General features: G+C 43.6%; 1 protein-coding gene across 1 annotated transcript in view; it reads right to left on the bottom strand.

The window, feature by feature from the left end:
• BEAN1 (brain expressed associated with NEDD4 1) overlaps positions 1-27,377 on the bottom strand; it is a 54,140-nt gene that overhangs the window by 5,260 nt on the left and 21,503 nt on the right. The window contains exons 3-4 of the mRNA XM_077185124.1: positions 8,906-9,115; positions 6,119-6,260 (exon numbers count right to left, since the gene is read on the bottom strand). Coding sequence (XP_077041239.1) covers positions 6,119-6,260; positions 8,906-9,115 — 352 coding nt within the window. The remainder of the gene's footprint in view (positions 1-6,118; positions 6,261-8,905; positions 9,116-27,377) is intronic.

Genomic DNA, 27,377 nt, shown 5'->3' with positions numbered 1-27,377 from the left:
TGCTGTAACTCTCTAAAAAAGGTTCAGATGAAAAAAATGATGATGAGTTTGATGCTCCTGTAGGCAGTTGAGCTGATGATGCTGAACTCTGCCTTCTGTGATGGCACAATTTGCTCCCAGCCAGGATGGTAGGAGAGCAGCCTGGAAATCTGCCCATGTGTCCTTTGAGGTGTGTTTTCCTAGAATACATATTTTCTTTGGTGATTTATTATTACCATGGGGAAATATATCAGTTCTGCCAGAACTGCTTCTCTAATCACATTGTCATGAGCTAGGATATTTTGCTAGGTTTATTTTTGATATTGACACTTTCCATTTGAGATTCTAATTTTAAGCATATTTATTTACATATTTATTTTAATGTTTTTAAATAGTAAAAAATGTAACCCAAGGTATTGTTCAAGTAAACATCTAGGGCCCAATTAACTTAACTTTTGAAGAGACAGGAAAGGTGGAATTTAGGTTTATTCTGTCTTTTTTTCTGTCCCTAGTTATTTCTGGAATTTCCAATTCCTTAGAAGTACAATAGGGCTGTTTGTGTTAATGAGCACTAAAAGGCTGCATCTCTGTTCTGCACTCTGGTCAAGATAATCTTGAGGAAGTTACAACTTGGATGGATAAATATTCCAGAAGAAAAATGAAATGAAGTGTAAACTGTTTTCATGAAAACATAAATCAGATAACATTTGGAAGCAATATAATGCAGTTTCATCATAATTGGGCAGCTTTAAACAATTGAAATAAATGTTTTAAATAAAACAAGTCATTCTAGGATGAAGATTTCATATGATACAATTCAGCCTGGCATTAATTTTATACATAGTAAAAGCTACTTGGCCATCAGCAGTGTTTGCTCTCTGGATTTCTGCACAGTAAAGGATGCTGGGCACTGATTGAGTAACAAGAATCAGATAAATAAAAATTTGTAGCTTCCCAAGCCATGGAGTTAATCCACAAACAGGATTCTGTGAACACCACCAGCAATTCTTGAATGTCAGCAGAACCTGCTGATGTTTGGGGAAGTTTTCCATTTGACAAGTTTTAGGATCATATTCCAAGAAAGGGCTGTGCTGTAATCATTCCAGGAATGAATTCTGAGCAGGTGAAGGAAATACTGGCTGCAATATGCAACTGGGAAATCAGAGAAAAATACTCTTTGTTTTTAAAGTACACTCATCAAATATTTGGCAGCTTTAAGTTGAGGTTGCTCTGCGTGGCACTGTAGATTTCTGGTTAGAAATCCTTGGTGCTTCCCTTCCATCAGATGTTGCTGCTTTCACTGCTGCAGGGTGGTTTTTCTGCAGCAATAATTTGCACCTGCAGAGTGGAACTGGGGCAGGTGTAAAGAGAGGTTGATCAGAAGGTGCCCACAGATCTTTTTGATGACAGAAAGCAAAGGGAATTTTGTGCCCCAGCCTCCCAACACACAGGCTGAGGTGTGAGAGCATTTTTGACTACAAAGACAAGAAAAAGAAAGGTGTGAATAATTAAGAGGAATGCAAATGCCACAGAAAGAAACGCTCATAAATTGGCTGTAAACAAACTTAAGCTTGAAATAAGAAGTTTGCCAAAATAATTAGGAATTTACTTGTTTCTTTCCCTGATACTGATGAGGAATAGCACTGGGATGCGAAGGGAGGAATTTGGAGTTAAAGGAATTGAGAGTTTTAGCTCATGTCATGATACCTTATGGAATTATAAACCTGTCATATTTCCAGTGGCATTTTTTACCTTACTAACTGAAAATCTCAGTGGGGGTAATGAAGTAAGAGCTGAACTTAACCCCAAAAGTCCCTCTCATGCTTTGCCAGCTGTCACTGTAATGTGGGAAAAGCTCCTCACCTGGTTTGTTCTCAGGAAAACAGCCTTGGCAAAGGAATACAGAACAATATAGCAAGATTTTATGTCAGTTCCCTGCGAGCCCAATTCTGCCTTTCAAGAAAATCCAGGAGGATGGCTTGGCTAACTTGCATCCTCAGGAGGGGGGGATGGGAAAGAATGTCTTAAAAAAGAAAGTCCCTTAAGTAGGCTTTTAAAAATATATATTTAAAGGGAAATTAGTGTCTGACTTTAAGACAGGAGCATTTCCTTTTGCCATTTTAAAGTAATTTTTAAATTGATTTGCCCATTTAAACAATGCAGGCTGAACATGGTTATTGAGAATACTGGGATTTATCAAGCCTAAATAAGACAATTTTCTCTAGAACAGATCCTCTGTAGATTAGGCAGGGTGACCAGCTGAGGAACAGTGAGCCCACAAGCAAACCCTCACACAATGGGATTTAATATGAATGCTGGGATAGAGGGGCCTGAGGGCTTTTAACTTCATGTGCCCTGTGGGGAACATTCAGTGTGAAGTTTGGAGAGGACTTCTGTGGCTTCCATTGGGACCATTCCTGAAGGTAAATCCCTGCATCTCCTGAGCACTCATTCCTCAGGGATGCTCTGTGTCAGACACTCATGAGTCTCAGATGAAAAGGCAATCACCTTGGCTGCCTAAAGCTCTGTACATGCCATTAATATCCAATCACTAAGGAGTGAAAAAGCCCTTGTGCAGTGGAGTGAGATGCATTTTCCCTAGCTACAAGGTGAGAAGTTGATAAAATTCCTCTCCTGGTGTGAAATCTCCTCATTGCTTGGATTTTATTGAGTCTCCTAAAGAAAATGTAATAGTTTTTAATTTACTTGGACTTTGGTTGGTACTGTTCAACCAAATTCAATCCCCTTCAAACATGTGAACTCAACTAATTTTTAACCAGCTTCCTTACTACATCTTTGTAAGAAGATAACCAGCAATGCTCACTGGAAGTGTGTGTTACAAAGAATTCAGCACAGAGAACGTGAGCTCATGATTTCTGTCTAGAAAGGTTCCATCCCCACAGTGCCAACAGTGTGGTTTTACTCCCACCAGCACAGTGACTGCTGAACAAAATGGCAGATATTGGATTTACAGGCTTTCCAGTGTTTCTTTCCAAGCCATATTGACCATGGTGATAGGTAAGGTGTGGCAGGGAGATTGTGTTGTCTTCTGTCCTGGCTGGATGTGTTCAGTTTGCTCATTTGGAGGGATTAGAATTCTGGGGCTTAGAATTGTTGGGAGATCACTTGGATCATCTTTCTCACACTGAGTTTCTTAGAAACAAAGGCTTTGCCATGTCTGGTGACACAGACTGTGAAACATTGACTTCCAGCCCTGCTGCCAGTATCTGTACATATCAGAAATATTCTCTGAAATACAAACTCTTCATATTCTGAAACTGTTTGGTTCATACCCTCTGTATTTTTTTTAATATTTCCCATCTACACCTCATGTAAAATCAATGTGACAGATGCTAGCACAGATCTGAGATTCATTAAAAAGCCATTAACTGTCCTAAAGGGATGTTTATAGATAGCAGCACTGTATATTTTGGCCTGTCAAAACAAATTGACCAAATGGCTTCTCTGTAACCACCCTGCAACTACAGCAGGCTAATGACAGAATTCCATGCCTGGCATCCCTCTAAATCTAATGCAAGAAAGGGGTTAGTGGAAGTGTCTGTGCAGATAATCAGATCGAGTCACAAATGAAACTTGTGATTCAGAGATCAGAGCAAATACTAATATCCCAAGGCATTTTTCATAGATTAATTTCCCAATAACATTTTTTCTATAAATAGTGTTTTGTATGAACAGTTCTTGGACTTCCAGCTGGAGAGTTGGGAGTGGGCAGGCCTGAACAGGGAGATCTCCCTCAGCCACAGACATGGGGACTGACTCTGTGTTTCATCAGCCTTCCCCTTAAATCCCTTTTCCACTCATTCTGTGGTTTAAAGCTCAGCTATAAAATCTACCTAACCACCCCTGGGCCAGATAGAGTGTTGGCTTTCTGCTGGCACCATTGCAGCGTGTGGTCTGGCAGGAGGGTGAGGAGCTGCACACTCCTGGCTGGGGGCTGCAATGCAGGTGGCCTTGCAGCACCAGGTGGACAAAAGGAAATTTTCCTGGCAGCACCCACTGCTTTTCACTCACTGAACTCTCTCACTTCAAAGATTTTTAAGAGTCATTTACCAGTGCAGTTGCTTTCCTTGCTGCTCTCAATTTCTGTTTTGCTGATGCCACAGCTGCATCATTAGCTTTTGGCCATGCTAGTTTAGCTTTAAATTACATCTTGCCCTCCAGGAATTAAGAGGAGGAATTACATTCATTTAGGCAGTGCTATGTTTCAGTAAACCTACTCTTCAAAATATTATCATATGCAATGAGACTGATCCCAGGGAGTTAATATTTTAAATGCACAAGGTCAGGCATGTCTTGTTTCTGCTTCCAGACCATGTCTGACAGTCAACTTTCAAATAATTTCCATGCTCTACTAATTAAAAACAGACACTGCAGTGTTATGCCATGCAGGAGAATATAAAGGGAGATGTACAGGAATTTTTCAGGCTTTACATAATGCAGTTTATCAGACAGGGCCTCTCCCCCAGTGCTTTTCTGAACAGTTACAATGGTCTGGAGAATGCATTAATAGCAAGTTTGAAAGTCTCCATGTAGCTTTGCTTTCAGCCATCTTCTTTCCTGAAGTTCCCCAAGTTGTGCTGCTAAGATATAAAATTTATTAAGATTTTGATGATTTGCCAAAGCTACTTTTTCTAAAATATTTAACTGCATGGCAGTGAGAAAGCAGCCAAAGCATTGACAATAATCTTTACCTTGGCCCTGTGATGCAGGGCTGTAATTGCTGGGGTGAGCAGTGGTTTCCAGTGTGGGCAGAGTGGATCCTCAGGGACACTCAGCCCAGCAGGAAACCTGAGGAGGCAGTGGCTGGACACCTTTATGTGTCCCAGAATATTCTGAGAAGAGGTAGGACACAAGATAATTAACCCTTGCCAGGCTTGTTACAGAGCCACTGCAGAATTTACTGCAAACTGGACAATCTGTGCTGTCCTGTGTCACTCATATCTCCTTCAAACCCAACCCCACAGAAATGGAAAAAAACTTCTCTGTGTCTGTTTCCAACTGGAAATGGAAGCATCCTTTGGTATAATCTTTGATGATCTGCCTGCTAAAGAATATATTGTCAGTTTGTTCTCAGGAATCTGGCCAGCTGCCCACTCAGAGTTGCTGGGTGTCAGCTGGCTGCCTTTTATTAGGAAAGATTCGTGGGTGTAAGCCCAAAATCCAGTCTAAATTCCTAAGTGGGTTTATATGAAATTCTACACATTTAGATGCCAGGCTCAGAGTAATTTTTCACATGTGAGTTTTCTGGTAAAATATTTACACAATCCCTAAAAGCCCATTAGTTATACAGGAGTAGCAGGTAATACATAACTGCTGCTTGTAGAACATGCATGGAATAAACAAAGCAAAGATCCATGTCTGGTGTGCTCATACTGCTGAGCTGCTCTATATCACAGTCAGAAAAGGGCTGGTCTGATAGTGCTTTAACTCAAAAAGAGTCTGCTGAAAAGGAAGGAAAAAAAAAGAAAAAGAAAGGGGGGCATGGCTGTCCAACCTGTGTTTGCTGTTGGTAACACACAGCACTACAGAAAGCTTGAAGTGATGTTCTGCTTAAAATGATTTCTGTTGGTTCATTGGAGGGAGTGACTAAATTCCTTCATTTCTGGACCTCAAGGGGCCTGAGGCACATAAAGGAGATGCCCATGGCCCAAAGTGCAGCTCCTGTGGCTCACGAGGGAGCCTGGACCTGTGAATGTGGGGGCACAATTTAGGAGCTGCTGTATAATTTCTGGAATTTTGTTTTTCTGTTTCCTCTGATCTGAACATTCTCAAGGTCAGTAATAAATGTAACATGGAAATTCTTGGAAAAAGTATGTATTTTTGACTTTGAAACTTTGACTTGTAAAGGCATTTCTTTCAAAGAAAGATGATTTTAAGTGATTCCTCTTGTGTGCTTCATTAGTATATCATCACTATGATAAATCTGAATGTGAATAACACTGAATGAGAATTCCTGTCCATCTTTATTTAGTAAAAATATCTTCTGCTAAGGAAAACTTGAACTTACACTCAAGCTAAACAAGGTCTGTCTGTATTCAGAATTTGTGTGAGCTGAATTTTTGCAGTGGGCTTTGCCAGTGCAGGGCTGTAACCCTGAGAATGTCAGGCAAGTGCTTACCATGGAGGTGGATCAGGATACATGATGTTCACCTGAGAAAGTATATCCAGGTAGGAGTCAAAATCACAGGCTGGGGGGAGCTCCTCGCTGCAGGTGGATCTCAGCTCTGCAGAGGAGCCGCCGTGGGAGAAACCATCTGGAGCTGCAAAACAAGAATTTACATTGGCTGCTCTTCCCCTCCGTGCTGGGTGCTCTGTCACTCGTTTATAACACTGCCACAAATCACAAAACAAACCCTTCCTGAGGCACAGCAGTTGTGGGTATTTTGGAGCAATCAGTTTTCATGGGATATTCTTATTCCTTTAGGAGTAAATGAAGCCCATCTGTAGGTGAACTGGGGTGTTTCAGGCTCTGGCACAGGGACTGTGCCTTTAGTGCTGCCCTACAACACAGATGGAAGTTCCAAAGCTTTTCAGCCTCAAAGGCTGAAAAGGAGTGTGGGTTCTACCATGTGCAGCTTCAGCTGTTTGTGGGGTAGCTAAAATTCCAGCAGGTGCATCCATGGCAAGTTTGTACATTCTGGGAGGGGTGTAACAGGAGGGGCAGGGGTTTGATTGCTGAGAAAATGCTGCTCTCAATAAACACTGACAAAAATGGGGAAAGCTGGAAAATAGCACAGAAAAATCATCCTGCTTGCTCCCAAAGGGATTTCTTAATGCTTCCATGCAAGAGCTTCCCAGCTCCACAAATATTAAGAGTTTAGTGCTATTTTCCTGTTAAAGGCTAATTAGTGCATGTGTGTCCATGTAATGTAGTGTGGCACAATTTAGTTTAGGATTATTCTTTTGAATATCTCCCCAGCTCTAGCATTGTTGTATCTAACAAGGAGTTTAGGAATTTTCCTTTCTGTTTTTTGCCTGGCTCTAGGCTTTTTCAAGGAGTTGAAGCTATCAGAGTAATAGATTTAAACACAGTGATTAAAGCTTATTGGTCAGTATTTTATCATGCCAAAATATTGGGTCAAACAGTAACTCCACTTTGGGTTTAACTATTGAATCGTCAATGTAGCTGCTGAAAATTAGGAAAACTGATATTACTGTAATAGCAGACATTAGTTTTCTGGATTTTGTTTTTATTTTCCTCTGCCATGGGAGTTTGCATTTCAATTTTTTTTTTACTCTAAATTTGATTCCCAAAATATAGACACTATTCACTTATCTGGATAAATATTTCTGGAAAAGCCAAAAAGAAATGATTCCTTGCTCCAAGGGGACAAACTGATCCTAGGAGATTTGTTTAGTTTAGACATTAGAATTCCTGGTCCAAATTACTAAATTAACTTCAATTGACTTCAATGGATACTTAATTTACCTCAGTGAAAACAACATTTAAGCCAATGCATTTTTATGTGTTTCACTATTATTGGCTTTTCTATATAAATAAAAACCCCTCAATGATCTGCACAGAACTGCACCCATAACAACCTGCAGGTGGAGGAGCCTGCTCACAGGGGACGTGGTTGTTGATGCTCCTCCATTAATCATTGGAATTTTTACTGTCTGAAGAATTACACAGTAACTTTTAAAACTGTTTTTTTTTTTCCTCAAATAGAAATAATCTTCTCTCATTTCCTTGACAAAGTGGCTTCTTGTCAGCAAAGCCCAAAAGGGTTGAAAACACTACTCAAAAATTAACTCCTTAATCTTCAAGGTTTTTTTGGTTATGTGTTGGTTTTGTTTTATGGGTTTTATTTTGGTTAGGAGGTAGGAATTGGCACCTTTTTGAGTCTCTAACGATGATGGCTGTGGTGACACCGATGTCATCAATGACACTGTTAATGATGGTGACAATTTAATGACATTTGGGTGCCCTGTTGGGTTCTGTTTCCAGACAGACAGTCACTTCTGCACTCAGACAAACTGCATTTGCCCAGTGATTGTTGTAGGCTGGTGCACTTGGCTGAATGAGAACAGCTTTGCCATTCCAAGAATTAGAAATTCCAGCAAATGCTGCACCAAGGCTATAGGGGGATGTGAAAATAGAACAGAGAATAATCCCACACCGAGGGAAATGAGCTGTTCAGGAGGTGCTGGCAGCACTGGCTGGTTCTGTTTACCATGACCTGAGTGGGAACCCGGCACAGAGCTGCGTTACCCTGCCAGGCTGCCGTGACCCATCCCGTTATTCCATGTCCTTCCCCAGCCCTACCTGCTCCCGGTCAGGCACTCCTGGTGCTCCATTACCATGACTGATCCCGTTATTGGATGTCATTCCCAGCCCTGCCTGTTCCCGGTCAGGCATTCCCGGTGCCCCCTTACTGTGACCGATCCCGTTATTGGATGTCATTCCCATCCCATTATTGGATGTCATTCCCATCCCTGCCCATTCCCGGTGCTCCCTTACCGTGACCAATCCCATTATTGGATGTCATTCCCATCCCGTTATTGGATGTCATTCCCATCCCTGCCCGTTCCTGGTGCTCTCTTACCATGACTGATCCCGTTATTGGATGTCATTCCCATCCCGTTATTGGATGTCATTCCCAGCCCTGCCCGTTCCCGGTGCTCCCTTACTGTGACTGATCCCGTTATTGGATGTCATTCCCATCCCGTTATTGGATGTCATTCCATCCTGTTATTGGATGTCATTCCCATCCCGTTATTGGATGTCATTCCCAGCCCTGCCCGTTCCTGGTGCTCTCTTACCATGACTGATCCCATTATTGGATGTCATTCCCAGCCCTGCCCGTTCCCGGTGCTCCCTTACCATGACTGATCCCGTTATTGGATGTCATTCCCATCCCGTTATTGGATGTCATTCCCATCCCTGTTCCCGGTGCTCCCTTACCGTCTGCAGCCGCCGTGCCCGGGCGGGGCCGGCGGGCCCGGCTGTCCCTGCGCAGGCTGCCCACCACGATGGTGGCACAGGAGAGCAGCAGCACCAGCCCGATCACCACGCCGGCCACCAGCAGCGGGGACACCAGCAGGCTGCTGTCACCGCTGTGCTCCCCGGGGCTCGGGAAGGCGCTGGAAGGGCTGCTCTGGTTCGAGGCAATTGCTGAGAACAGAGAGAGAGGAGAATGTGTCACTTGTCACAGGGGTCCCACAGCCACTGCACTGCCCCTGCTCCTGGGGAAATCCCGGTTATTGCCCATCCCTGGGGCTGCCGGGAGCTGACTCCAGCGGGACATGGGCAGTAGCTGCCCTGTTTATTGGGAATGTCCTGCTGGAGCCAGGGCTCTATGATCCACAGTTCTGGTGGCTCCTTCCTGCCAAGACTCCTTGTACCATGAACTGACTGCTGCTGAAAGAACTGAAGTGCACAAGGAGCAAAGTGGAAATCCCAAAAGGTGAACTGCAGGAGGTGTGGATGTGACAGTCTGGTCAGAGAGAGAAAGCCAGAATTTCTTTCCCAGGAATTGTTCTGGGGAGTTTTGAGAAGGCTGAGAGAAAGAATTAAAACAATCTTGCAGCTGGTGCTTTGAACAGTTGTTTTCTTTGGTAAGATGTTTGTTTTCTTTGGTAATATATTTACCAAGGCTGTCTTCTTAATTAGCCAATTGTGTAATGGGGTGTTGATTAAATGACCAACAGGCCCACCTGTATCAGAATGGTGTATAAAAGAATGGGTTTATTAGAAACTCAGATTTAGCCTGCTGAAGAGACCTGGAGTCCATGTGTCACCTCACTCCCGTTCCTGACTCAAGGCTGACACAAGAGGAACAGATGAATTGCCTGTTGTCAGGGGTGTAAGAAGGTTTTGAGGATTTCCAGAGAAAATTTTGGGCAAGAATGAAGCTCAGGAGCCTCCTTTTGTGGCACACAGCTTGCTTTGGTTTATGAGGGGACTCAGCATCCCAAGAAACTGATTTGTAGTGCAGGAAGAGACTCGTCCAGAGTGGGATTGTTTGGTTGCAACTGCTTTACTCTGGTTAAAAAAAAATAAATCTTTAAATGTATTATTTGTGTTCAGTAATAAATCTTCTTAAGGAAGAATAACTACAGTAATTTATTGCCAAGTGAAACATCCTTTTGAGACAAGCCACAGGGGCAGTATCAAAGGTTAAACAACAATATTCCCTTAGAGAAATAACTGATAGCACGATTATGCATGGGAATAAATTGCCCAGAAATGTATTTATGGGGGATTAAATTGCTAATGGTAAAGAGAGGAAATTTGGGAAAAATTATTTAGGATTTTAGCAGACAGAATCCCCCCTCTCCCCCCCCCCCCCCCCCAGAAAAAAAAAAAAGAAAAAAACCAAACTAAAACAAACCCCAAAAAACCCCCCAAACCTCCCATTAGCTGCTCAGCATCAGTAATCAGTAAACCAAAATTTTACTGATGCCATATACCAAGCTTGGCTGTCAAATCTGGCCTGGGTATATATTTTTTATCTGGCTATGTGCCAGTTGAACAAATACAGAATTTATTTCCTGATGAAATCAGGGATAACAAAATTTTCTCTTTTGAGTCTTGTGTGGAGTGAGTATGTGTTTTAGGAAGTGCAGTGCTGCTTACAAGGATAGATGTTATCAGAGAGTTCTCAGCAAGGTTTGCTCTTTTCCCTTGGGAGACACCTCTTGATTTGCATTTACAGTAAGTTTAGAAAGAAGACAATGGCTCCAAGCCAGTGTTTGTTATCATTGGCTGATGCTTGAGACTGAGAGAACCAACTAGAAACCTACACATGACACAGGGGAATTAGCATGTAGAGGAGTATTGTTAATTTTCTGGAAGCACTTGACTGTTGCCTGAGGATCTTCATAGGCATTTAGGACAGACAGCCAAGAAATGTGCTGAGCTTTTACCAAGTATCTTGTGCCAAAAACCAAGCCTGAATTTTCTGAGAATGAAACTCATGCTGTAGTGTTAAATCAAAGGTTATGGACAAGTGTCCTACTTAATATTCAGTGCAAAGAAGTTTTGGGTATGGGTATGTTTGGGGAGTAAGGCCCTTGTGCTAGAACTCAGATTCCCAAAACTTTACAAAATTTGAATCGTGTTTCTCATTTGTACATTTTTAAAACTATCTCTGTTGTAATGTGTCCAACACACCCTCACTGGCTTTCCAAGGCCTTGTATTTTCAGATTTTTGCAAATTCTGCCTTTGAGAGATGCAAATATCACAGCAGTGGCAGTTTAAGTCCTGGCTGCAGGGATTAATTCCTGAACTGGAAGAAGTGTCAGGAAATTTATTGGTAGTTTTGGCTGACTTGCAAAGGTAAAAGAAGAATCAACTTTGTTGGCAGCATGATGAGAACATGAGCCTGGGGTGTGAGGTTGCCCCACGCATTGTCAGGCTTGTGGTCATCAATTTAATGTCAAATAGCCCTGAAATGGAATTGGTGATAAACTGCTGTCAAGTGGGGAGGAAGGAGGCTGCAGTGAGTGCTTTCAGATCTTTAAAAACTTGGGCCAAATTTGGAACGATCCTCTAAACAGGAGGGGCCTGGCTAAGGATATTATTATTTTTTCCAGATGTGGAAGCCAGCTGGAATATCCACACTGACTATTTGGGAGGTTCCTGTGGTGCCACCCAGTGTGAGCACTGATGTTTGGACCTGCTTTGCTTTGTAGAAGTTTAACAGCTTCAAGTGGCTTCATACAGACAATATTCTCCTGCACTGCTACTGAGGTGGTGTGGTTTGGTTCAAGACACCCCATTTATCCCCCACATTTTGGGGCTTCCTTGGCTGTCCCAAGTCCTGTCTGTTTTATCTATTGTTTCTCACCAGTGTGAATCTTTCTGGTTTTTTTATGCTTTTAATCTAACTGAACCCAGTCACTCATATAGACAAGTTATAGTGCAACATTGCTTTTATTAGAAGGAATGAATGAGTCCCCTTAGGCCAGCCCCTAATACAAAATGTGCTTGATAAACTTCTGGTGTGGCACCATTTTCAGTCTGACACTGTGAGTGTGATCCTCCAGACTTTACTACTGACTTACTACTGTGACAAACAACAGCAGAATGAGATGCTGTGTGGATATAAATTCTTTGGGTTTGAAATCTGTGAGGGTAAAAAGAGATGTTTATATTGCTTTTGGCAAAAAACCATATTGTAAATTTTCTCCTCTTATCCAAAACCATCTTCTTTTGATAAACTGTGCATTTCTCCATATAAAAATGCTATGGTTTTCATTCAGAATAGGAGTATCTGCAAATGTATGTGAGACCCATAAATAAAACACCACTAGCAGACTGCTAACACTTTTGTTTTGAGGTAAACAGTATCCTTTCCCATGAAACTGCAAATTATAAACAATACATACATAAATATGAATATTTTATATCTAATCCTCCAAATATGAATTATGTTGGATGTACACACCATGGATTTATCCACAATGGGAGCTCTGTACTGTGTGTACACAAGTGGCACAGGGCTGGCAGAACACTGACTTCAGAGTGAGCACCAGTGCAGAATAGCCTGGACTGTCCATGCAGTGTCAGACAATAAATCAGCATTTTGAAAAATCCCTTAAATATCACACTATATTACTTTACTCAGTGCTCCTGCATCTCAACAAAGCAATTGGAAAGTAACTGAAGGAGGTGTAGAACAGCCTGGCTTTTTGGGTGCATATTGTTCTTTCTCACTCCTGCTAACCTGTCTTTGAAGGGACAGGGACCCCTGTCTAACTTGGCCTTAAGCACTGGGGAAGTTTCAGCTGGGTCAGATCCTGGCAGGGTGAAATGTCCTGGTGTGCAGACATGTCAGCCTTTATTAGGAGTGGCTTCTCCCTTCCTCAGTCCCTTTCACCTGCTTGTACCTCAGAGGAGAGAGAAGGGAAGCACCTCCACACAAATGAGTTGAGTTTGGTGTTGGTGGTGGGGTCTTGTTCTGTTTCCTTTTGTCCTGAAGGCAGATCAGCTCTGGTGAGGCTGCATCGGCCTCTGGACCTGATGGGCTTTGGGATGATTTTAGAGCTGGATCCTGCTAAGATAACCAAATCTCTTCCCCTGGTTTCCAATGTGTCATCTTAATAAAGACGGTAATTCATGTTATGACTGGTGGAGAGGATGAGACATGGAGTGGTTTTGTTTCCCAGGCTGAGAAGTGCATGACCAGCTCCTGAAGGAGTGCTGATGTGTTGTTCTGGAAAGATTTTGTGTCTAGAATCATCTGCCTCTTCATCCCTGCCAGCCTGGGATTATTCCTGAGGGCAGGGTGGGCTTGGTGCTGCCTTGCTGAACTGGAGCTGAAGCACAAGGACAGAGCAGGAGTATTCCTTGTCCCCCTGGGTCAGTAAAACTGTTTGGGATGGTGATCCAGCACCTTCCAGCACCCTTAAATGCACTACACTGACACAGGGTACAGGGAGGGGAAGGAGCAGTGGGAAGGTCAGTTTAGGATGGTGCACAACATCCTCTGTAATCCTTTGGGCTTCAAATGATTGCAGCAAAGCATCTCAAACTCTGAAGCAACTTAAAGCACATTTCTGATATCCTTCCTCTCTCAGTCCCTTGGATTCTGCAGTCTCTTTATCCAGAGAAGGTGAGTGACAGATGTCAGGAAGGAGCTGAGAGCACCCAGATGCACTAAATCAGTGCAATGATCTGAGATTTTGTTGGTTCTGCCTTTATGAACAATTCCTGTTTGGGGATGGTTTAGTCTGGCCAAGAGTGACCAGCTGGACCCTGCTCTTGCTGCTGCCCTGGGAAATAAATCTCTGGAAATCAGCAGAAATTGCATTGCTTGTTTCTGTGGCACAAAAAAAAAAAATTGTGAAAGGGTTTGGCTCACAGGAGCATCCCTGCAGCCAGGGGGAGAGGGATGTTACTCAGGCATTGAATTCAAGAGCCCACAAGAGCTGAACCTTAAATTAACTAAAAAGAAATGTCTCTGTTGGATTCAGAGCTATTCCATTGGATCCTGAGGAAGGCTGAAACTTCACTTAGGTGAAGTTCACACCAGGGTATCATCTACTCATGGGACTCAAAGGAAGCAATGAGGATGCTCAGAACAGGGCAGGACATTTGTCCTTTTGTATTTCTCTTATTCTCTTGTAGAAAAGTTGAGAAATGAGTGGATGACCAGAACAGTCTGGGAAATGCCCTCTCTCTAAAGCAGTTTTACACCAGCCAGACAAATAGTATGGGAAGAAGAATTTGCAGTTCAGGAGGCCCAGGAGCAAGTTTGGTTCTCTCAAGCACTGTTCTGTTCTTCAGGCTTTTCTGCTTTCCACACAGAAAATAAAACTGCCTCTTAAGCTGCAATGGATGTTCAATATTAACTCTATAGGGAGTGCTTCAAACTTCTACCTCTTATCTTCTTATCTGCTGGAACTGACACTTCGTAGTTATTTGACAAAGTCAATGAATAAATAATTTTTCCTGTCAGTTGCTGCACCAATGACATTTAACAGTTTCCAAAGCAGATGATATTCATTATTATTTCTAAATTTGAGGGAAATCTTCCTATACAAATGGTTAACTAATCTTGGCAGTTGATTGCTGCTGTGGGAGATCCCTCAGCACAATCCAAGCCCACACAATGCCATTAACCAGGCAGCACCTATGAATTCAGACTCAGTTTCTCTGCTGCTCTCTGCAGTTCAAAGACTCTTTGAACTTTTAAACTGCATATATAGCTTCTAATCAAAATTAAACCTTTTCACTGATTAATAGTAAAAAATGAAAACCTTCTTCAGACCTGAGACTGTGCTAGGGATGGCTCAGTTTTATCTGAAAGTGAATGTGGGATATCCTTCCAGGTACAACAGCTGCCCATGACCTTGAGGAGCTCCTCCAAGGCAGAGAGGGTGGCCTCTCCCCCTAGAGAGCAAACTCTGCTTCTCATCCTCTCTCATGCCTATCAGATAATGAATTTCTCTCTCCTTGCATTGACATCCTTATTATAGAGCCAGAATGAGGAAGATTGGATCACCAGCAGCCTGCAAATTGAGAATGTCAGAAGCAAAGAGAATGTGGCTGCAGAAGGGCTCAGGAAATAAATCTTTTCAGCTGCTGTGGCTTTAGGGTATTATGTTGATGTCACAGCAACTTGTATAGGTGCTGTTTCAAATTAACAGGAAAAATCTTCCCATTTTCAGATCCATGGTCTCTTTTATCAACATGATAAATACCACTGCAGGGAAACAAATCACTCTGCAAGTCTAACAGCCCTCTTTCTGATGGACAAGGAATATTCCCCCCCTATTTTCTCATATTCAAACAACTTGGAACTAATACAGTTTTATAAGCAGGACCCAAAGCTATTACTTTTCTCAGAAACTCTGTATTAGGGCTTGGAAACAGGTATGATGAGAATTCTCTTTTATCCATTAAAGTAAAGTTACCTTCATAAGCTCAGATCCAACCTAGCTTGGTAGTGACTTGAATAGGACAAACCCTATAATTTTTGGGTTTTTTTATTGTGGAAAACTCTGGGGTTTTTTTGGCACACAACTTTCTCATATAAATCTTTGGAAAAATGTTGCAATATAGTAATATTTCTTAAGGTTTGAAAAAATATAATGGGCAAATTATTTTATATTTTACCTTATCAGTCTGCTTGAACTGTGGTCTGGATGTCTCATGTCTTGTCTTTGGGAGGCTGAGCTCTGTCTGAACTGTATTTAATGTAACCTAAAGAGGGCAGGTGGCAGCTCATGGGGCATGGAACCCAGGTAGGAAATGTAATCTATATTGAGGCAACAAAAAACCAACCCCAAACCAAAAATCCAAACCCTTCCACAGAGAAGTTCCTTTCCTTACAAACTTTTCTCTCAACCTCCATAGAGAAAATGGGAAGGAATGATGAAATTCTTGCCAGCTCAAAGAGTCACAACAGGTGAGCACTTGACTTGTGCACTACATGCATTTATGAATCTCCAAATCAGTTGTCCACTTCTGATCACCATTAAACTGGCTCACATTTATGACTGTTTAAATGATGGAGTTTTGTGTTTTCCTGGTGTTTCAATGAATTGTTCCACTGGTTCTATTAGTCATCTTCAGCAATCCTTACCCTGCTCACAGGGTTCAAAGCTCTGTAATGAAGATCCATCTGCAACTGAATATTGAGGCTGAACTGAGCTTCAGGAACCAGATTCACCTTTGGTACACACCCCCAGCCCTCCTCCTACAGTGCTTGTGTCCTTGTGCTGCTTCTTATTTAGGGCATTTCTTATCAAAATTAATCCTGTTTCCTTTTTCCAGCTCCCTTGCCAGTCTTCAGTAGGAGTAATCTACTGAAAAGGCACATAGAGGAATGACTGATTTTTACTGCTTAGAAAATAATGATGACTGAAATACTAATCCAGGGGTTGTGGAAGGAATGGGGTGCTGAGATAGAAAGCTGTTAACAAACACTGGGATCCCAGGATCTTCCTTCAGGAGGTGGTATCACATGTGATCTATCTCGGCCTTTCTTTCAAGGTGACATGAATTTTGAAAAATAATTTAAATGGTTTGCAGTGGTGTTCTGCACTCCCACATGAGTTATGGTGATGGTGTTGCAGAGTACACAAAGCCTCTAGTGTGATTTACATCATCATTTGTATCTGTGAAAGCTCCAGCAGTATCTGCCTGCATAAATCAAGGGGTTTTCTCATACCATTAAGAAATGATTTAATTCCTTTAGATTTCATCTGAACAGGACTACGATGTCTGCTTAGACAGATGCAGGGATGTCAATAGTGGCAAGTCAGATGCTGATTCTGGAGACAATCTCAATCACCTGGGTTCTTTGCTGCTAAAGGAGCCACTGAAATACAAGGACACTGAAAGATCTGTGGAAATGAAACACCCAAACATTACTGTTCAAAAGCCTGGGGGAAATCCCTGCTGCTACTGTAGAACACCCAAGGAGTGGCCACTGGGAGGGCAGGACCATTCCCTGGTCTCTGCAGTGTTGGATGCACACCCTCCTGTGCAGGGCTGGGCCAGGCTGGCAGAGCAGACACTCACCCTGAGGGGCTGGCAGAGCTGGCAAAGCTGGCAGAGCTGGCAAAGCTGGAAAAGCTGGCAGAGCTGGCAAAGCTGGCAGGCTGGGGGTGTCCCCTGGGGCAGCAGGACATTCTGCTGCCTTGCACACAGAGCTCCTGTTACAGGCTCCACACAGCTCCTTCCTCTAAATAATGCAATCATGGCTTTTTTTTTTCCATTTCAGGTGGCAGGGGAAAGACTTTAAAACCAACCAAAAACTCCCCCTAAGCCAAGTGCAGCCTTTAGGAAAGGACATTTATTCACCTTCAATATAAACTGCAGTGTCTGTATGTGAATATTTAAAATAGAAAATGCAGTTCCCACTTCAAGGCCTGTTTCAGCAGAGAGTTACCACAAGCATCTGCATCAGCTCCAGCAGCTCTGTGTGTGCTGGGAGTCAGAAGGGCTCTGAGCTGTCCCCAGAGAGAAGGCAAGCAGAGAAAGACTGAGATTTACAGATCCCTGAGACTCAGCTGTGCTTGCTGCACCATTCCCTCTCCAGGCAGCTGACAGTCCAGGCTGTAGGTGTTCCAAATGTTCTTAAAGGGAAACTGTTTATTGTTTGCAAAGATGATTTAAACAAGGGAATATATCTAAAGGAACAGGAATTGCAATGTGCCTTGTTCTGCATTGCCACCCAGTTAGATTGAGAGAGTCATAATTGAGGGATGCAGAGTCAGGCTGGAGCAAGAACTTGGACTTTTCCTGTGAGCACACTGTTCTGGAGATTATTCTCAATTTAAATAATTACATTGTGGGAAAGTTGATTAAATTTTGAATCCAAAGGATACATAAATCCCTTTGTGATGAATGGTGCTGCACATAGATGAGAACTCCTGTGATGCCCTCAGAGCACCCTGGACAATGCCTTAACCTGGAACATTGGCTGGGTTTTGTGGCCTTTTGAACAAAAGGCACCAGAAAATGGTTCAGTCCCAGAAAATAAGTGTGCCCAGCAGGGGTGCTTCTAATAAAACTATCTAAATAAAAGCTCTTGTAGGGATACTGCCTGGAAGTATCCAGGGACACCATCCAGCTCCCACCTTCTTGAAGTCCAGTCTGCGTTAAAGGTCACTAACTATTGCTACTTTCTATTAATATTCACAGTGGAAATGTGTCTGTTAAATTGTTCCCATTTACCCACTGGAAAAAAAAAAATAGAGAATTTTTGAACAAAACTATGGGATTCTTGGTAGAGAAACTGGTATCTAGGCTGATCTTCTATCCCCTTTCAAGTTCATGGGTAGACACGTGGAGAAAGAAACAACTTTGTAATAGAAAAGGAAATAATTTCTGTCCCTGTTGTCCTGATCACAGAAGATCACAAAGGTATTTTAATCCACATGCTTGCTAACAGCAAGGGCTTTTACATTGTGGATTACCAAATTTGGAAAAAAAAAAATAAAAGAAAGGAACCCCTTCTTTAGTTTCCTCTCACCTGCCCTAATTATTCATTTTAACTCCATGCTGCACATCAGGGTTACCTTGCTAGGTGCTTAATGAGGCTGAGAGGACCCACATGGTGTGGCCAGTTAAGGAGTTCTATCCAAATTACCTAAACATTCTTCTGCCCTACCTGAGGCAATCTGGCATTACAGGAGAATCAGAATGTCCTTCAGTATGAGGGCAATTTAAAGAGTCTGCATCAGGAGATTGATAAACTCAGATTTGTAAATTGTATTCTCCAGCTCTTAGGGGGACTCAGAGTTGCTGGACACACTGCTCTTCAGTTCTGGTGGGAATGGATGAACCTCTTCAGTTCTGGTGCATGAACAATCAGAATTGGAGACATTTAATTTAAAAACAAGCTGAAATTTTCTATTCCTTGCATTAGTAGACAAAGAGTTTTTTGTGAAGAAACTGACAGCATGAAAATAGCTCCTATTTTATAGGACACTGTAGAAACACAGGTGTGTGAGCTGCAGAAAAGTGAGTGCTGCTCTGAAAAAGGCTTGTTCATAGATGTGATGGAGCACTGAAAGGAATAAAAGGGGGAAAATGGTGCTCCAGGGTTACTAGAGCACTATCAAAGCCATGCACAGCAAGTGGGAATTGTGCTCTGTGCTGGACACTGCAGGATGACCTTCCAGGGAAAGGCTCAGGGGAAATCCCACCCAGCAGGGGAGTCTGGGCACAGCCAGGACCTGGCGCTCTGCAAAGGTGCTGTGGCTCCTGGAGGGGACCAAGAGCACCTCCCCAAGCAGGAATTCACTTCAGCCAAGCCATCTCAGGGGTCCCAGAGTCCTGAGATGTTTTGGGAATGTTGAACCTCAGTGCCTAAAGCACGAGCAGTGCAATGACAGCTCGCTGAGACTGCAACAAAATCAGTCTAGAAAAGGTGGCTGCTTACTCTTCAGAGCCCTTGTGCTTTAATGTCAGCAGGGACTCCTTGTGGCTATTGCAACTGGGAGTGAAATAGTGAAACAGCTGAGATGAGCCTCATGAATTATTAAAAAGTTGACAGTCAGTGTGATCTGCTGTGGAGAAAGTGTGAATTTAGGATGATCTGTTATCTCAAAGCAATGTTCAAATCTGTGTTACCTCTGAGAAGTAACTCTTCACCTGCTCCTTCAAAATTATATGCCCATGAACTTCACAGTACATCCTAAATATAATTGTACTGGCAAAATGCCCTGTTAGAATGGCCATGGGAAGTGGGTACTTTTTGATTGTTTTAGTTATTTATGTTTTTTAAAAATTCCAAAGCGCCCACTGTCCTGAAGCTTGAGGAAAAACACGAGAATGGGAAAGGCTTCAAATGTCTGCATGTATCAAACAGTTCCTTCAACTCCTCATTCCTGACATGTGCATCACAAGGTTCTTTTAAGGGGTCCCAGAGAGGGTGGTGGTGTCTTTAAAGTGGTGCTACAGAGATGTGGGCTCCTGCCCTGGGGAAGGGAGGCTCTTGCCTTCCACTGCAAGCTGGAAAGGGAATGTGCTTTGGAGCCAGGTGTTTCTGGTTTGATGGCATCTCTGGGTTGGTTTTTGGTTATTTGTCTATGGATTTGGTTTCTGTTTGTTGGGGTTGGTGTGTTTTAAGCCTCTTTTAGCTGCTGAAGATGAAGGACAGACTGCAGTGCTTGGCCAAGGAAAGTGTGAACCCTCTGCAACCACAAAATCCTGTCTGAACTCCTCCTGCTTCTGGATGGCTCCTGCATTGGTATTAAGTGGAGAAATGTGCTAGAAATGTTAACGAGGGTGATCTCTGTGTTTTATGGGGCTACATCTGCAGCTTTAGAATGTTCAGCCAGTGGATGCTGACCTGCTGCAATTTGTTCTGAACAGCACCTGGAGCAGGGACTTACATGGTGGTGTCCCTTGTGCTGACAGCACAAGAGACAAGAAATACCCTGCTGTTGGGATTATTACATTTATTGATGGATTCCTATGTACTGGCCATTTGTAATACTATCCTGTGCAGTCCTCCTGGGAATGAGATCACAGACTTTTCTAAGTAGCAGCTGCTGCAGCATTTCCTGCAACCCCAGATTTTCAGGCTGGGCCAAGGCAGGCAGGGCTGAGGAGACAAACAGGTGCTGGTTTCAACAATATGAGCTAACAATACCTGAGCCTGCAGCCTTGAGAAGGTGTGGGCAGCCTTGGGGATTCAGGGAGTGCTGAGGGGGTTCAGAAAGGAAACTCACTGCTCCTGCTTTATCTCCTACTTTATCTCCTGTGTCCCTTGGAGATAAACCCTGCCTGCAGAGAGGCTGGAGACAGCCCAACAAGGGCTGTGTTCATCCCCATGTTGCCCTTTATCAGTGTTTGATTACCCAAAAGCTCTGCAAAGAGAACCATGCACATGTCACCCCTAAAAAATCTGTGACTGAGAAAAAAAGGAATGAACAATGACTGGTGCATTAATTTACATCTGTCAAGTTGATTACTGACTGAATTATGGTTCTATTTCCTCTGATTACTTTAGCACAAGATTCCTTTTTTTTACTCTTTCCCTGCCCACAGAGTGGATATCCCTGATGAAGCACAGGTGAAGCACATGAAGCACGTTCCAGGTTCCCTGGAATGCTTTTTGCAATATTATTCCTCTCTTCAAACCAGCCCTCCTCACCAGCAGCTCCTGAGCTGTTGCAGGAGGAAGCAATACAGTGTCTGATCAAATTATCTGCTGCATGAGCTGCTATCTGCTCATGTCTCAGTTCCTCCCAGAGATGAAATTACAAAGCAGCTGCCACTGAATCTTCACTGAGGAAGGATTCCAAGGGAGCAGGGTGTCCCCAGGATGAGCTGAGGGAATGCTGGTCCTGGGTTAGACAGTGCAGGTGCAGAATGATCATGGTATGAGACCAGATTAATTACTCATGCATGCATGCATCTGTAAGTTAGGAACATATCTTTAATCATTACTTGCTGCCTTATTTAATTAGATTTGAATGATACTTTTTTGTTACGGTTGCCTTTTTTTCAGTGAAGTTTTAATCTTCCTTGAAATTTTGGAAAATTGTTTTTGTTTTTAGTAGTAGTAGTATTTTCCCCCTAAACTTTAAAAGCAAATTTAAACAGAGAAATCTAATTTAAAGGTTTTATTTACTCTACAAACACTGTCCTTTGGGTTCTGACTCGAGATAATTCAATATGAGCAGATCAAACCCATCTCTGTCTCCTACAAATGTGTATAGACCTATATTATCACAAATAGTTGCTGTGCTATGATCCCAAATCAAAATTAATACAAAATCAGTTTGCCTGATGTCGGCCTTATTTTGCCTTTAAGGAAGAGCTCTTCTAATTCTTGTTGGCAATTTCTACTGATAAAATTAAGGTTGTTTTTTTTTTTTTCCCCCACAGTGACTTAGCAGAATGCAGCAGGATTTTAGTTTCCATAATGTGACTTAAGGCTTGTTTTATTTCCATTTGTTGGATGCCAGTTTGCTGTGGGGCTGCTGGCCCAGCCCTGGTGTCCCCACAGAGCTCAGGGGCTGCAGGTGCCCCTTTCCTGAGGAACATGGAGCAGAGCACTGGGGTTTCCTGTGGAACCAGCCACGTGGCTTTTGCTGGGTTCCAGCAGGAAAATCTGTGGGCCTATTTTGTGTCAGCTCCCCTGTTCAACAGCTCCCCACACAGCAGGAGGAGGAGGCCCTTGCTGGACTGCACTAAAGGAATTTATCACCTGCAGAGCCAACAGAGCTCCTTCTGTCCCAGCAGAACAGAGGATGTGCCAGGAACTTGGCATCCAATGCTCTCTGCCTTTTCAGAGGGTAGGGATGGTATCAGTGCCCAGGAGCAGCCCAGCACCGGCCCACAGGGGATCCACAAGGATGCTTAGCTCATGAGAAAAGGTCATGCCTGTTGCTCAAGCACCAAACAATAACCTAAATGTGCAGGATTTTAGCATATGGAGACTTCTTTAGGCTTGCTCACTCCTGAGATCCCATGCTGGCCTCTGTTGGGATGCAGTGTGGTGGGGACAGCTGCTGTGCAGGTGCTGGCAGGGCTGCAGGGACAGTGGGACACTGGTGGCACCATGAACCACGTGTGTGAGTGGGGCTCTGACTGGAGGCATTTCTGAGGGATTGTCCTTTTGGCTGGTGACTTAATTCTGCCCTTCCCTGCATTCCCTTGATTTCATTTAAACCCCAATGGCCCTTTCTGTGGCACATGATCTCTGTCACACTCTGTGTTCAGTCACATCCTATTTCTGCACATTTTTCCTGCACTTGCTGTGACCTGTGAAGAGGGATGAATTACCAGCACACTGTTTCCTTAAGCTGAGCAATTATTTTGAATGAATATTTCATGGGTTATGTGAAGATATAAAGTGGGAATAGAGAGACTTGCTATGGAAACAGTTTTTTTTAATTTTTTCTTTTTTGAAGCTTTCATCTCTTCTGCAGTGGGGATTACTGTGCTATTTATTCTTTATGGTGAAAATATGACAGTTATGTCTGTTAGATTTTTCATATTTTTCTTTATATTACTTAAAAAGTGAGAAATGTAAATGACATTCCTGTACTATCTTTGGGTATTTTGTTTTTATTCTGATGATGTCTCCTTTCTCCAGGCAACAAAAATTAAGAGGTTGCATTATGCCCATCTCATTCATGCACTTTTTCCATGTTTCACAGAGCATTTCCAGAAGAGGGGTTCTGTAGAACTTTGCAAAGCCCTGCTACCTACCGTTTCCAGTGTGGTATTTACAGCAAGAAAACTTTTAAAGCCCAACAGAAGCTCGTGGATTGACCTCTGTGTATTTTATCAAAGTGAATCTGTCTTTTATTTTCATTGTCTGATCTCTGTGTTTCTGCAGCAGTTATTCACTTGGGCATGTTTCTGCTGTGCTGTATAAAGTATTCCCAGTACTGAGAATCAGGAATCATTGAGCAAAGCATGTATGCAAAAGAGGCACCCGAGAAGCTCAGGGATCCCCACTTTATCCTCTTGGAATTAAACAAGTTATGAAACAAGGAGAAATGCATCTGTGCACTGCTGACACTGAGCCAGCAGTTTCAGTCTGAGAGGAAGAGAGAGAACAGTGATATTTGTAATCCAGTGCTAAATGCAAATAAGTTCTGTGTCTCTTTCTTCTCTTTCTTCGGGAGATCGCTTCCCTGAGTCACCGGGGTTCATTTACATTCGGGTGACATCTACAAGAATTTTGCCAACACAGCTTATTACTGCAAACATTGTGTCAGTTCTGACATTTCTCTTCGCTGGAGAATCCCCAGAATGGCTCTGTTTGTTGCTGGTGGCAGACTCGGAGTCACACGGGGAGCGGTGCCAGCCTCAGCCGCGCCTGCATCCACCGAGCTCCTTTCCCTGAGCTGTGCCTGCACAGCCCTGCATGGCCAGGCCATCAGCAGAGACCTTTCCCAAAGATCAGCACCTGGACCTGGGAGCTGTGCCTGCACAGCCCTGCATGGCCAGGCTGGGAGCAGAGACCTTTCCCAAAGATCAGCACCTGGATCTGGGAGCTCTGCCTGCACAGCCCTGCATGGCCAGGCCATGAGCAGAGACCTTTCCCAAAGATCAGCACCTGGATCTGGGAGCTGTGCCTGCACAGTCCTGCATGGCCAGGCCATCAGCAGAGACCTTTCCCAAAGATCTGGGAGCTGTGCCTGCACAGCCCTGCATGGCCAGGCCATCAATAGAGACCTTTCCCAAAGATCAGCACCTGGATCTGGGAGTTGTGCCTGCACAGCCCTGCATGGCCAGGCCATCAGCAGAGACCTTTCCCAAAGATCAGCACCCGGATCTGGGAGCTGTGCCTGCACAGCCCTGCACGGCCAGGCCATGAGCAGAGACCTTTCCCAAAGATCAGCACCTGGATCTGGGAGCTGTGCCTGCACGGCCCTGCATGGCCAGGCCGGGAGCAGAGACCTTTCCCAAAGATCAGCACCTGGAGCTGGGAGTTCTGCACAGCCCTGCATGGCCAGGCTGGGAGCAGAGACCTTTCCCAAAGATCAGCACTTGGATCTGGGAGCTGTGCCTGCACAGCCCTGCATGGCCAGGCCATCAGCAGAGACCTTTCCCAAAGATCTGGGAGCTGTGCCTGCACAGCCCTGCATGGCCAGGCCATGAGCAGAGACCTTTCCCAAAGATCAGCACCTGGATCTGGGAGCTGTGCCTGCACAGCCCTGCATGGCCAGGCCATGAGCAGAGACCTTTCCCAAAGATCTGGGAGCTGTGCCTGCACAGCCCTGCGTGGACAGGCTGGGAGCAGAGACCTTTCCCAAAGATCAGCACCTGGAGCTGGGAGCTGTGCCTGCACAGCCCTGCATGGCCAGGCCATCAGCAGAGACCTTTCCCAAAGATCAGCACCTGGACCTGGCTCCTGGAGCACCACGGGCAGGTCCCAGGCCTCCTTCTGGAGCAGAGGCAGGGCCATGTCACCACATGGGTGGCAGAGCTCCCTACAGGCACCCAGCAGCTCCAAGCCCAAACAGGAATTCAGATTTATCCAGCACTCCCAGGGCCAGAGAGCTGAACCCAGGCATGAAAAGAAAGGTTTTCATGCCTCTAGCTGCACTGAAAGAATGCTGAATTCCCAGACCCTTTTCCCAGACTAACTCCCAAGTGTGTGTCACAAAGGAGTCGGTGCCAGGAGCGTTCTCTGAGTTGGATCCTCCACTCCCTTGGTGTCCCTTCCCAGACCCTGCTTTGTGCATTTCCCTGGCTATCCCACACAGAGGGATTGGAGCAGGCACTTCCATTTTCCTCCCAGACAGGGCGTCCTCAGGCTTCCTTTCATTTAGAAACATCATTTACAGGTTCTGGGAGGGCTCTTGTTAATGGGAGTCACCAGTGATGCTTAACAAGAGACATCAGAATATTTTCTTGCCTACCACTTTACACACTTTTCTCCTGCCCTATTTATGTATTTATATGTAAAATGCATTTATTTGTCACTCCCCTCTGGGGAACAAAGTCTGGCAGCTACAAACACTTCCCTTGCAATGCAGTGATAGGAACAAGCCTCTTCTGGAAGCCACCCAGATGAAACCAGCCCCATTATTTCAATTAGGACTCAAGGCAGATTTGAATTTAGGATTTCAAGGAGGTGTTATGTCCTCTGGCCCTGCTGGCTGTTTTCTATTCACTCTGTTCATTCTGTATTTTTCATCTTATTCTCAGTTCCACGGCATATAGTGTTTTCCACTAACTCATATTTCATAATGTGCCAAAACCAAGAGTCTGCTATTTTTTATAAAGGTACTGAAGCTGAGCCTCAGTTCAGGAAGGTGCTTATGTGCATAATTTGTGCTCCGTAAATGCATCCTTGATTTTATTTCTACAAACTTTTATAATTCAGGAGGCACTGAGATTCATGTTCTAAAACTGTCACTGTTCCACCACTTTAGATTGTGGGAGAGGGTTTTGCCTTGCTGATGGGCTTGTCTGCTGTTCAAAGTTTGTATTATAGAAGTGTTAAAATCAAAATTACCAGAAAGTTGGAAAGGGCTTTTGCTGAAATTCATAGATTCATATAACAGATGAAGGAAAAGGCATAGCAGGGTAACTCCTTTAACAAGAACAGTTTCTTGGCTGTGTTTGTGGGTTTTTGGAGCAGCCTTCACAGGCTGCCTTGATAGAAACTTTTAAACCTTGGCTTCTCCCCAAAAAAAGGGCAGCCATTCAGAGAAATACGTTAATATTTATTTCAGAATGTAACAATACTACTGATCATTTCTCACTATGAAACAGAACTGGTCATTCTTTATATCCTGTCAGATAATTTACTATGTTAAATCTTGAAAATGGCTGTATTTAGCAGAACTGAGCATTTTCTAAATTCATGGGACAAGGGGAGCCATCATCCCAATGCCTGTCCCATGTCAGGAGGAGCTGGCACTGCAATCTTTGCTTGTCCCTGCTCCTCCTCCTGTGTTCAGGCTCCGGCCTTCCCTCAGCCATTGTCAGTGCTTCCAGGGGGAGGCAAAGGGGCCACAGCCCTGCAGGTTTGTCTCTCTTGTTTCCTGGGACCAGAACTCTGTGCTCAGTTGTTATTCCTAAGCCCTCTGCTCCTTTTAGCCTCCGAAAAGATAAGCTGTCAAATCAGAGATGCAAAACCAGATAAAAGTTCTGCTCTTATTAACAGTTACTCCCAGGCTATTGCAATTGTGTCTTTTGTTCATTTCTGTTTACAGAAGCTGATAGTGTGTCAGTGGGATTTTCTGTATCAGGCAAGATCAACAAATACTGACCCTCAGCAGGCAGTAAAATACTCATTAAATAAAACCAAGTGCCAGCAAATAAAAGAGGAAGAATATACTGAACAAGCATAGCTACTGGAAGAAGCAGTCTTCCAAATGGGTCCTTAGAAAGGATAAATAAAAGTTGTAAAAGAAGAGGATATTGTTGTCATTAGTGTTGATAATCCTGACTAAGGGAATCTGTGACATTTATAACCAGCCCAGCAGCAGGATTTTTATAGGCAAAAGGAATTTTGTTGTGGCAGGGAAATAGTAGATGGTGATTTCCACAGCAATCTAAACTCCCCTACTAAACACTGATACCTGTAGTGAATACTCCAAAGAGCTGAAACCTGTCTGCAGGTCACAGCCTGGGACCATGCAAGTGAAGAAGAAATAAGAGTTATGAGCAGCAGTGAATACAGAATTTAACTGCCTGACAAAGACTGCTTAAACTATCAGTACAGCAGTGTGATACCTTAAGGAGCCTCAATTAGTCAGAGTGTTTGCAAGAACTGACTTATTAAGTTGCCCTCAATCTGGATACTGATTGGGTTGTTTTTTGTTTTCCCCCATCCCTTTATATTTTTCTTTGGGATGTTTAAGTATTTTCCTAATAGAGAAGATTGTATAATAAAGGAATTCCTGAATATAAGGAATATAATTTTGTTGCTTCATAGAAGTGCAAGGGTACTATGATACAGCAATTTGCCAAGCTGACAAGTACAGTTACATT

This window comes from Agelaius phoeniceus, chromosome 12 (assembly GCF_051311805.1).
Source record: "Agelaius phoeniceus isolate bAgePho1 chromosome 12, bAgePho1.hap1, whole genome shotgun sequence".
Classification (NCBI taxonomy): Eukaryota; Metazoa; Chordata; class Aves; order Passeriformes; family Icteridae; genus Agelaius; species Agelaius phoeniceus.
This window is presented reverse-complemented; position numbering and strand designations above follow the sequence as displayed.